At 34.1% G+C, this 12795-nt stretch overlaps 1 protein-coding gene across 1 annotated transcript in view; it reads right to left on the bottom strand.

Moving 5' to 3' along the window:
* Window positions 1-886: 886 nt before the first annotated feature.
* Window positions 887-12795, bottom strand: part of LOC106469301 (glycerol-3-phosphate acyltransferase 3-like) — a 58213-nt gene continuing 46304 nt past the window's right edge. The window contains exons 13-15 of the mRNA XM_022397781.1: window positions 11753-11838; window positions 1169-1297; window positions 887-979 (exon numbers count right to left, since the gene is read on the bottom strand). Of these exons, the coding sequence (XP_022253489.1) occupies window positions 887-979; window positions 1169-1297; window positions 11753-11838 (308 nt within the window). The remainder of the gene's footprint in view (window positions 980-1168; window positions 1298-11752; window positions 11839-12795) is intronic.

Raw genomic sequence — 12795 nt, 5'->3', positions numbered from 1 at the left:
ATTAATTTGTAATGGCTCTTGTTGCATAGTGAGAAAGCCATAAACACTTTGAGAGTTAGGGGAAATTGTCTACTTTTTGTAAGTTATTAGTCTATGTTCTTTGGTGCATTTTTTAATTAAATAAAAATTATTTAGTGCATTACTACCATTAGCATAAAAAAGTAGGGTTAAGTGTCATCGACAACTGACAGCAAGAAAAAAGAAGATTGGGTAAATACTGTATATCTTGTTTTTCATGTTTATTCTATATTCATTATTATAAAAGTTACTGAAATGTAAAAATACGGATCTTTTTAGGTTAGTTAAGATTAAGTTAGGTAAAATAAATTATAATAATATAATAAAAATATTTCATGAGGCACACATGCAAGCAGCTCGTAGTAGCTTGTGGGTAATGTAATTCGATAGTGTAATGTGAGCTGCACTTTCCCCGAGTGATTTAGAACTTATAATGGTGCAAATAGTAGTTAGACATGGTTCAAAGAGCAATAAAACAATAAAAACGTTTGAAATGTATTTAGGAGATTTTAGGGATTGCACAAAGGAAATTTGACATTTTTGAGATGAAGAAAAGTATTTTCAATCTTAACATGAAAATCACTTTGAACACGGATTATTCAAAACAACTACTCAATATATTCATGGACAAATCTTTATTTTATTTTATTAAAAATACTTCACTAAACAATGATTTTTTGTATGTGAAAGACTTGTAATATTAACTGAAAGACTACCAAACTTTGTGAAGATATACACACTATACTGAAAGCTAGAAGTATCAAATCTATGAAGACTTTAAACGAGTACAAAAAGGTCACGTGGTTGGTCAAATTGACCAGGCCCATGTTGAGATAGTTAATCACAGAAACTTTTTAAATAAAATAATTTAATGAACATACCACACAAGATCAACTAAACCACCTTGATGAGCAATTTCACTCTTCACTCTGTTAGCAAAATCTACAGCTGTTTCACCTTCCTAGAAAAAGTAAATAAGAAAATAGTTGAGTTAAATCCTTGCTGAGTTGTCAAACAATCAAAAACAAATCGAATACATTAAAACCCATTCAAATTTAAGCAGAAACAAAGTCAGTTATCTAATATTAAAAGTGATTGAAAGAAAATTTATGTCTGCAGTTAATAAAAATAATATATATAACTGACTCACCCCTCGGGTCATTGGTGGAAGATACCAAACGTCACAAACTATAGCCCATGATGTCATCATCATTAACAGATAGTGAACATAACTTTGTTTGCTGCTGTTCCAGAAAGGATCCCCAAACCTTGGGTCATACTACAAGAACATAAAGAAAGATATCTCAGAAATTAATTTTTTTAAAGATATTTGGACCATATTAGATGTATAAGCTAAGCTTTATAACAATATATGATAAATCCATCAACTGTCTATTACTAGCAATAACTTTATTAACCTTTTGAAACATAACAAACAAAAAAAAAGAAAAATGCTAAGAATGGAACATTTATACATTACAAAATTTTCTATATCCACTAATGAAGCAGGCCAAATATTACAATATATGATCAATAATTTTTTAAATTATGAACTTTTAACTTTTTATTTAATGAACTGCTTAATACTGAGGAAAAATTGATTTGGTAACTATTAAAGCTTAAAAATTAGCTGTACTCTTTTAGAAAATCTAAGTTTTTCCATTAAGTATTTTGTTAGATAACTACATCACATTGCTGTCCATACTACATAATCAAAAATTTGGTTTTAAAGTTTTAACTCTTTCGGTTTGAGTTGAAACTTGCAAACCAACATATAAACATAGTTGTGAGATCCTTTACTGAAGTTTCAGGGCATATCCACAAGTGATAATTGGAAATGCCATTACACTTAACCTTTCATAACCATTAAAACAGTGAAGAATATATTGTTACTCTGGAGCATTCAGTTAAATTTTCATTAAATAATGATAATTTTAGGAAGGAAGTAGGAAGGCTGTAAACTTGCAATAATCCACTACCTTAAATAAAGGTTATATACTACAATGTTTATTCCATAGGTTTGTATTTGCTTGGCCCTAATTCTGCAACATGTTCTCCTGGAATGAGATCAAACTTATTTCAAGAGATGATATAGAGTTATAAAAGTTTGTATGAGATAGATGTTTATTTCTCTTGAAAATGTTTAATGAGAATGACTGATGATGTAAATGATGTAAGGATTGAGCAATACCACAATAGGATTTTAGTCTAATTTAACAATGTGGTATGTCATTCTTCTTGACCCTGTCTTTGCTTTGTGTAGACACGGAAACCTTTTCTCTGCCCTTGCAGGCATTCATAACAAAAACTCAAAATTGGACAGTCAGTAAAAATACATTTATGTTTTATTATGAAGAAATATAGTGTTTTATTTGTTCACTTGTGTTTCAAAACTTGTTTTTCCTTTGATGTTCATATTCATTTTGCAGATACTTGAACTTAACTAATATCAATGCATCTGAATAAATCAGACACATGCACACATAACTCAATAATGGCTCTTAGAATTTCAATCCAAATACATATATTTAAATGAATGAATTCAAAAGTTCTGTTTATTTCTAGGAGTACAAACTATTAAATATTGTTACGAACATAACAGTCTTGGTTAAAAAAGTAGATGTTTTACAACCTCTTCTTCATCTATACGTTAATTTACATTTACTATTTCATATAATTAAAAACTTATTGATTAAGAAAAGCTATAGTCACAGTTATATTTTCACTAATTTGTAAACGTGGCTACATCAATGTGAATCAAGTTTGACTTCAATACGTGGTAGAGGGTATAAACTCTTATTAACCCTGTCTGGACCTGAGAGCACTTTTTAGGTGTGGAGTGCATGTCTACACATCAAATTTCAAAATTTAAGTATAAAATAATAATTCTATTTTAAACATATTTAGCATAAAAATACTTTAGAATTAATATTTTGACATTATATAACATTTATTTAGTGTAATTCACAAAAAAAGTAAGTTAAAGTGTTTGAAGTTTCATTACTGCATGAAGTCCTATCACAAAAATGTACATTATAATCTGTCTACATCAATGTAAAGTAAATGCAGTATTTTTAAAAGTAATTTGCAGTTTCTTGAGGTACTGTAGGAGTGAACAAAGGACACTAATTGGAAGTTTACAAAACAAGATTCTAAAAATTTTACAGCCTAAAAAATTATAGAAATACTCAATCAAATTTGATGACTTTTTCAAACAGAAACTATATACTATTTAGTAAACGTGTGCTAAGCTTCATACAGAGTTACATTCAAAATTTAATTAAACTACTCTATTATCAATGTATACAAACAAACTTGACATCAAAACATCAAATTTGATTATAAGTTTTAAAATTTTAACTTTATAAGGAAATATTTTAAAAAATCCTCAATCTGACCTACTATGAGAATTGTTCTCTTGGTCTTCCCTCTTATTTAATTTATTTACCACCCTTTCGAGAAGTATGGAAATTAATGTAAATTATACATTATAATATGGTTGTTACTCATGCAAAGTCATAATTTTCCCATACTGAAAATGTATCATGGATAGGTACTTACCACTTCTTACATAAATAGCTATTCTTGTTCAGTGCTGTTCTCTATATGCAAAAATATTTTCGCATGCCGCAAGCCTTGAACTCCCATGTACTCTATGATCAACATGGTTCAACTGCATCTCGCATGTAAATCATCATGTGATAACCCTCCATCAATAGGAGTGCAACATACCCACCTGACGCATGTGACTCCCTCTATTCAATTCTACCAAACTATCATTTTGTATTTTGTCAAAAAATGGAAGCATCAATTTTCAATGGGCGGGAAGGGTGGGAATTGTGAAAGGAAGTAAGTACTTATAGGAAATATATTTTCAGTATAGGAAAATTATAACTTATGACACATTACATTACCTCTGCTTACATAACTAGCTAGAATCCCACATTGAATAGGTGGAGAGACTGGTGCAAAGGAAAGCATTCTTCAAAAGTGACCAAAGAACCCTCTTAAAGAGGAGATCTTCACATTAGAGGAACATGTGTGGGAGACTGCACTACTTCTGTACTAGGTATAATCTTCGCCCAGTAAAGAGATGATGCAAACATGAGCGGAAAACGAGAGGAGCACAGCCACAAAGAAGAGAACAATGGTTGGATACGGATATGAATCACCTGATTCTGAATTTCAATTCTTTAGATGACTGTAATGTGGGTGAGAGGAAAGAGGATGTACCCCAAGGTGTAGAGTGGCTCGGGCATGATGGACCGTACACAGCAAGTCAACTGCATCCAAAACCCAGCCACCAGGAACCACCATTCATGTGGGGGTAGGAAAGAGGATCATACTGCCTTTACCTAGCAGACTAGAGGAATATATCATACCCACCTATCTGTGAACAGGACACATGACAGCAAAGTTACAAAATTGAAGATGTTCTTGTATAGTGAAATAGTCCAGTCAAATCCATCAAACAGGAACCACCTCCAGTGCATTAACCATAGTAACCTGCAAGTTCTTCCACTGTGACCCACAACACAATAGTAGTGAACAAGAGTCCAACTGAGTGAAGGGACAGAGATAACTGTAATCCATGTGTGAAGACTTATGTTGATTGGTCCAGCTCTGAATCCAAAACTTAGCCACTAGGAATTGACATACATGTGGGAGTAGGATGAGGGATCCTAACTGACAGAGTGAACTGTAATTTTGAACACCAGCTTGGAACTGGAAAGTGGTAAGGGATACTCCACACTGGAAGAAAAAAAGGGGAGGGGAGAAAATGCAGTGGAGAGTCTGGATGAATGTCAACACTGGAGATAGTGCAATTGGTGGTCATGAAAACCCTATTTTGAAAAGCAGACTACACCTGATTTATTTAATCTAAGGAATGGCAGGGATGGGCAGCTATCCTTTTCTGCTTTACCCATGAAGTTCATACTTGAGCATGGTCCAGAGCAGGCATATTAATAAGGTAAATTGATACTGTGAGATAAAACCTACAAGAAATCTTGTGGAACACCTCATCTCAACAGTAAGCATTTAGTGGCCACGAAATTTATAAATATTAAGTCATCATGGCATGATAGTGAATATTTGACTAGCTTGAGGATACCTGGTCAGACACCACTCACCACAAAGTTGGATCCTTACAGTAAAAAAGGGAAAAGCCCTGAAAAATAAAAGGTATATATATATATATATATATATAACAAAAATAATTTACCCAGTCACAGTCTCATCGAAGTTGAAGAATGGCCACAGGTGGAAGAGGATATCCTGACGATCACAAAACAACAATCCAATGCAGATAATGAGAGACGAATGTATGTGGTGTGGTCCACATGCCTGATTGAAGAATTTCTCCAAGGGACAATGGAGATGAGATGCCAGGGAAAAGGTAAGGTGTCTACTAGGATGAGAAGGCACCTGGAATAAATTACGGGAAGAAGAAGAAAAGTATAAGCCAATTGAATTAAAAGCCAAACCCAATTGGTAAGGGTGGAAGGAGAAAGGTCATGAACAGTTGATATCTGCCATAAAATGAAGAGATAAGAATGGGCACCATGGAAGGAAGCTGTGCAGTTAATATAACAATGAAGAGCACATACGGGACCTAGCAAATCAGACCAAGGATATGGGTGTGAAATGGAAGGAAGGGAAGTTTTAGGAAGGAAAGACCAATCCAGATAAAGGAGAACACATGTGGAATGATATAGGTTCCGTGAAATGTCAATGGCAAATAAATCTGACCTACAACATCCACAGACCAATAGGAGAAAGAAATGTCTTAAGGGATAAGTGTAAAATCAAACACAAGGATAGAGGTTCAAACAGAGGTAAAATAAGGCAATGAAGAACCATATTGACATCCCAATCCAGAAGGACTACAAACCAAAGAGGACGATGAATCCGGAAGGAATGCAACAATAGGGAGAGGGTAGGAGAGGTAAAACCTTTATGGTACCGGAAAAAATGAAACGTTTTGGGTAAGGCAGCCCAATAACCTATGATCAAGGAGAACAAAGACCCCTGATCAAATAGCCAAGTAAGAAAATCAATAAGAAGAAGTATAGTGGATTGAGCAGGAGAAAACCCCAGACCCAAAGGCAGAAAATGTTTCACTTATGTTTATAAACATCCATAGAGGAAAGATAAAAGGAACATGTTAGAAACAATCTGAATCTCTTCGTCAAGGACTGGATAAAAATCAGACATGAAGACAGAGGATATGAAGGGCTGGATGAAATGCCCATGATTGAGGTTGATGTAGAAAGGATGGAGTAATAGGAAGAGATAATGATGGGGCAGACTGGAGCTGGAGCAACTGTGGAAACCATGGTTGTGCTGGCTAGTAAGGAGCAATCAAAAGGGCTTGACACAGAGTGGCATAGATGATTGAAATCATCTTGAGAAAAAAATAAATGAGAGGATACACATAAAGGTGTTTGTTGGTTCAACCTTGACTGAATGCATTGATAACCAGTGCAAGTGGATGAAGAACAGGAGACCAAAACAGAAATAACTTAATATTGAGGGATGTGGCAAATGCATCCAGGTGAGGAGTATCCCACTGAAGGCATAGCCACTGGAAAACGAGAGGTTCAGGAGACCACTCCGTTGGATAAACTTTATAAGGACCGGAAAGAAGAATCGCAACCAGATTGAATGCACCCAGAATATGGCATACTAGGAGACGAATACCAAATGTGTGGGCTCAAAAGAAGGAGATCCAAGGTTTGACCACAAAGGGAATTAGAACAAGTACCACCTTGGTGACCGATATAAGCCACCACTATAGAATTATTGGAATGTATCAGGACTAGACAAATCCTGGCAAGATGAAAAAAATTATGATCTAATGCACAATGTATGGCCAAAAGCTCCAGGATGTTGATTTGGTAAGGTCACTCGACCGGAGACCACAGACCCGAAGGTTCCTGCTGATCAACCCACATCCCTGGAGGGAAGCATCCATGAAGATATGCAAAACTGGACAAAAGGGAGAAAGTGGAACACCCACCTACATGTGAGCCCTGTCCAACCACCAATGCAGATCATTGACAAGGGAAGGAGGAAGGGAAATAGGAGCCTTCAATGGATCAAACACAAGGTTCCACTAGTTGTGCAGAGCCCACTGAAGAGACCTCGTATGTGCTTGACCCAAGGAGATAAGGGCTTCCATGGAAGACCACATCCTCAAAAGCAATAGAATCTCATGAGCAGTAATAGAAGGAACAGTAATAGTGTAAAGAACTGAAATCTCCATCAAATGAGGTTGAAGAGGAGTAGGTTAGGCCTGACTGAGACGAGTGTTGAAAAAGACACCAAAGTGGTCCAGATATTAGGTAGATATAAGAAATGACTTTTCCAATTTGATTAACCAACCCGCACGAGCTGCTTCCAGGAGTACCAGATGAGTGTGGTGGGTGGAATCCTAATTGGAATGAGCTAAAAGAAGCCAGTCATCCATGTAATAATACGATGAGAGGAGGAACCCCTGGAGGTAGGAACTAGTAAGAGCTGGGAAGAAACAGCACAGGAAACAGTATTAGCAGCTTGTCTAGGCTCTGAATGAGACAACAATCAACCAAAATTTAAAGGGTTGATGGCTGTCTCACTGAATCAACACGGGATTCCAAAGTCTCAGGAATATTTCTAAAAATAAGAAAACAAACCGGTGCAGAAAAGGAGCCATATGCAAGTCCCAGAGATAAGTAGGTGGTAAACAAACTTGGGGCAATACAGTGTCCCTACCCACAAGATCCCAACGACAGAGAAACCACATGTGTAAGAAAAGAGCCAAAGAAGACAAATGTGTTAAATTTATTTTCCAATCTTTTATGGTGGATACAAGGTCGATCAAATCAACCGACACGTTATAGAGTCATCGTATAGAAAATAACAGCTAAAATATAAAGTTTCACTGAAAAAAAAACGTTTGATATTTATTTAGGAGGTTCTAGAGGTTACACACAAATGAAATTTGACAATTCTCAAATGAAAAAAGCATTTTTTTATCTTAACATGAAAAACACTTTGCATTCGGAGCAGTCAACACTCTGGCTCCATATATCTACAGACAAATGTTTTGTAAAAATACTTAATTAAAAATTCTGATTTTTTGTCTACAAAAGACTTGTAAAGTTTACTAAAACCTTGTCAAATTTTGTGAACAGACATTAAGTACATTCACAGTTATAGTATGTATACCTTCATGGTTACAAGTTACTTATAGGTAAAATACACGAGCTCATTACAAGAGGGTTAAACATTGTCATTGTAAAAAGAAACAAATCAGGATATATGTGACACAGAGCTCTAGATATTCACACATTTTTCCTCAAAAAAAAAAAAAACGTATTAAAAATCAAATCTAGGCATACAAAAATGCTTTGAAAATTGGCCAGTACGGATACACTATCTTTATCTGGTGTAAATTTATGTAAGAAAATCAAGCACGTACGACTGGTTTCCTGCTATCCAAGTAAATAAAACATGGCACTTCAATTTTAGCAGAACCACCCAGTCTGATGGAATCTGAGTCAGCAAAAGCTTGTTGACTTTTTATAACATTATCAAGCACTCACGATACACAGATGAGAAAAATGTCATCTCATCAACAGTTTAGTGTGTGGCCAGGATGACTTAAGAAGAATTACACGACAAATACGAATTCACTGTACAAATATTTCACTGGAGATGATAAAACTGAAGACAGTTCAAAGATCATTCTCAAAATTGTAGATGATTTCATCATTTCTTGCACTGAACTTGGCAATCAAACAGCAAAAAACCACTTCTTGGAAGAAAAACTTTTCAAGGTTAGTAGTGGTTGGTGAAGAGGTAGGTAAGAGAATGAAGTGTAGTATTTCCATAGAGAGAAAAGTGAGAAGCATATGGGCAAATGAGAGATCACCTAATATTCAGAAGAACAGTACTGAGAGGCATGGTCTGTCTTCAAAACACCAGCAAACCAAGAAAGGTTTACTGAAGAAATCTGAGGACAAGAGTGAAATATATGACAGTGATGTTGACAAAGAAGATAATTTAACCTCTGTATCAGATGATGACAGAAAATTGTTTCTACAATCTTTTATGTATGAAAGGAGGAGTTGCCATCTGATAAAGTCAACAGTTTACTTCAGTTTCAGAATTTGAATGGAGCAAATATCAAATTTAAGAATTTAAACTATGTAACAATAAATAATATACAGTCATGAAAAATAAAATTATTCAGAGGTCACTTATAGAAGAAATCCTTCAGTTCAAGATGCATGCAATAAGGATAGATGAAAGCACAGATTTATCAATACAGAAACATTTACTAGTGTATATAAGGTATGTGAAGAATGGTGAAGCAGTAACAAAGTTCTTAACAAATGTAGTCACTGAGGATGGAAAAGCTCACACCATTGTCAGTCACCTGATAAAGTGTCTCACTAACCAACCTCAGGCTTGACCCGGCTAAGATTGTTTCTCTAGCAACAGATGGTACATCAACAATTACAATGACAAGTAAAAAGACAGGTGTTGGTGTGCAGATAAAATCAAAGTACTCTTTCTTTGCAGTACAAACCCAGTACAAGCCCATCGCCTAAACTTAGCTGTGACAGATTCAATCAAAAAGTTGGACACTCTCAAGACATTTAGTGATAATTTTAACTCTTTGTATTATTTCACGTGTGGGTCAAGTAACCACATTTCAAAAATCAACAGTATTCAAAAACTGTTAGGTGAGCCTGAACTTACAATAAAAGAGCCACATAGCATAGGATGGCTTGGGCTTAAAAATGCTGTTGAAACTGTGTATGAGAGTTATAACTTAGTCCTGGTTACCCTTTCAAACTTTGCAGAAGAAAAAAAATGCTACCGCCCATTGTTTGCACAAATACTTTTCAGAATATACGACAGTTGATGCTAGTGTCATCTATACTAGATATTCATGACGTTCTTGCAATACTTAGTGAGCAGTTATAAAAACAAAATGTGGTATTTAGTGAAATTCAGCCATTGATGGAAGCAACAATAGCTAAGTTAGATTTTCTATAATCAGGAGATGGAAATGCTGTAAGGAGCATGAGAGAGTGAAGAGAACTTAGAGAAGGAGGAGGAAAAACTAGTGCTTTTATGAATGGAGAAAAACATAAGAAATATTCTGAAAATATTGAAAATGAATTCTCAGACCTGAAAAAGAGGTAAATATAAATATCAATTATAAAAAAGAATATAACACACAGATTCAAAAAAGAAGACAGAGAGATTTTTAAAGACTTTAGCCTTTTGTTGAAACCAGTAGTGGTAAATTTGGCAGGTATTGGTAAAAGTGAAGAAGCTCTTGAGGCTCTTGCACTGTCATATGGAACTGACAAAACAGTTAATGTTGTTCATGGCAGTTTCCAGGGGGAGAATAAACAAAGAGAAGAATAAAAACAAGTCAGCAAACTCTTAGACAAAGAAAAGATTAAAGCAAGAGTGGCTATGATAAAAGGTATGATTTCAGGCTCATACAAACATTTATCTACTCAGAGTCTGTGCCAGAGTGATGACTGAGTTTTCAAAGCTGTGTACAATAGCTCTATGTATAGTTGTTACACGTGTTAAGTGCGAAAGGAGTTTCAGTGCCCAAAATAGAATAAAAAACAAATACAGATGTTCATTGAAAGCAGAAACTCTAGACAGTCTTATGAATATTTAAATGAGTAATATTCAGTTATCAAATAATGATCCAGTTAGAACAGTAAGGCTATGGATTACAAAAAAGAAAAGAAAGGGATGGCTTTGTCAACCATATATGCCAAAGTCTAAAAAGCTAAAGGAGTGCTTGAGCTCCCATAGGTGTTGTTGAACAAGTACAACATGTAGTTTAACATGTAAATATGTTATAGTCGTTTATGCAGTTTAACATGAAAATATGAAAGTTTTTGAAGTTAAAGTTCTTGGTAATCATGCACGGGAAGTGCTGGAATCTTTTAAATTTTGTCACAGTTCAGGATATGTTATTTAGCAGAGGCAGAGCTGTAAGAGACATAGACACAAGAAGTGCAAAGATACTAGTCAGTTATAAATTCAGTTATTCATATTCATTCAACTGTGATGTAAAGACTTAAGCTAGTCATATAATATTTTGAGCAGGCTAGTCAAACTACACACATACCTGTTCTGTGATATAAGACTGCAGGGGAAGTACTTTAAGAAAGAATGGCTTTTTTTCTACCTTTAGACAGAAAACAATCTCTATGTGGCAAAGCACTGTCAAGGTAATGATTTGTACATGCACCTTTTTTTCTCCTTAAGGTACAAATATTTACATACTATATAGCCTAAGCCTTAGGCTTTATAATATGTAAGAAGAATTTTTATGTTAAGGAGACAAAAGGTGGATTGCTTTAAAAAATTCATTGAAATTTTGCTTTTCAGCATTGAGTTTGATTTCAGGGAGTAAATATTGATTGACCTAAAATCTTATCTAGAGCTCTGGTGACACCCTCTTCTTCAGTTCAGAAAAGGTTAAGCCTAAAAAATTAAAACATGTACTCTTTTTTTTTTTTACTGAGATTTTTTGTAACAATAAATGTATAACCTGCTATAACAGTCCTGCATTGTTCTAAAAGTATGGTTAATAAAAATGGATTTAAAAGCTAAATTGGAAAGCTTCCATTTAATGATTTCTTTCAGGTTTAATCTAACTTAAGTTTGTAATATTCTGCTAGAATATATCATAGATACTACCTACTTTAATTGCAACAGGATAAATTATCCCTCCAACTTCAAAGCTGCCTTTTTTAAACATCATTACTGATGTATTATTGATACATGTCCCTGGGGAAAAAAAGAAGTAAAGTGAACTAACAAATCTAAGCACTGATACTTTGATGCTTCTAATCTCAAAATAAAAACAGATACATATATTTAAAGAAATATATATTAATGTGCTTCCTATCATACAAAGTTTACAAAATACTGTATGTTAAGAAAACAGGAAAATGGAATTTTGAGACTAAATATGTCCTGCCTTTATATTTCTAACTTTTAAGCATTTTCTGGGTTTAAATCTTTTCATATAAAACAGAAAGCAAAATAAAAGTAAAATCAAAATGTACTTTGATGTGTACTTCTTAATAATGACAATTTATTTTACAAATAAATGAAATAAAAAACCTATCATGACACAATTTTTCAAGAAGTAAAAATTTACACACACGTAGCATACAAAGCCTACCCTTTGAAATGATCATGCTAAATGACTTATTTAAAAAAACTGTCAATAGAAAAAAGTTAAAATCTGTATGACCACCAGCTCCTATATTCTTTCAATGACTAAGTTTTGTTTCCTCTTCCAATGTTAACTTTATTTTTTTTATTCTTCTTCATCTATTCAATTCAGAGTGAGTATATCTCCGTCTTCCAGAAATCTTATCCTCAATTGATATCTCTACTTAACCCGATATTTGCTGGGGCCATTTTGTCTTATTGTGAGGGCAAAATCATTTGTGAATTGAAAAAATGATAGAGAACTTATCTTTTAATGGATTTCTGATTTTATTTTTGTAAATAGTAGCATAACATTCAATTATTTGTACAAAATTGTATTATTTAATGAAGTTTAAAGAGGAATTTAATGAAAAAATTCCTAAAATACGTTTTAGACTGTAAATAAGCGCCCTCTAAGAAGAAATGTTTTTTTAAGATATTTCCTTTCACTTCAGCACTGGTCCTGTCATCTATGATTGGTATCTAAACCTTTTTCTAGTCTGTTTTCTTTATAAAACTGCGTCT

Source organism: Limulus polyphemus, unplaced genomic scaffold, assembly GCF_000517525.1.
Source record: "Limulus polyphemus unplaced genomic scaffold, Limulus_polyphemus-2.1.2 Scaffold3409, whole genome shotgun sequence".
In the NCBI taxonomy this organism is placed as follows: Eukaryota; Metazoa; Arthropoda; class Merostomata; order Xiphosura; family Limulidae; genus Limulus; species Limulus polyphemus.
The sequence above is the reverse complement of the archived record's forward strand: the minus strand, read 5'-3'. Positions and strand labels throughout refer to the sequence as shown.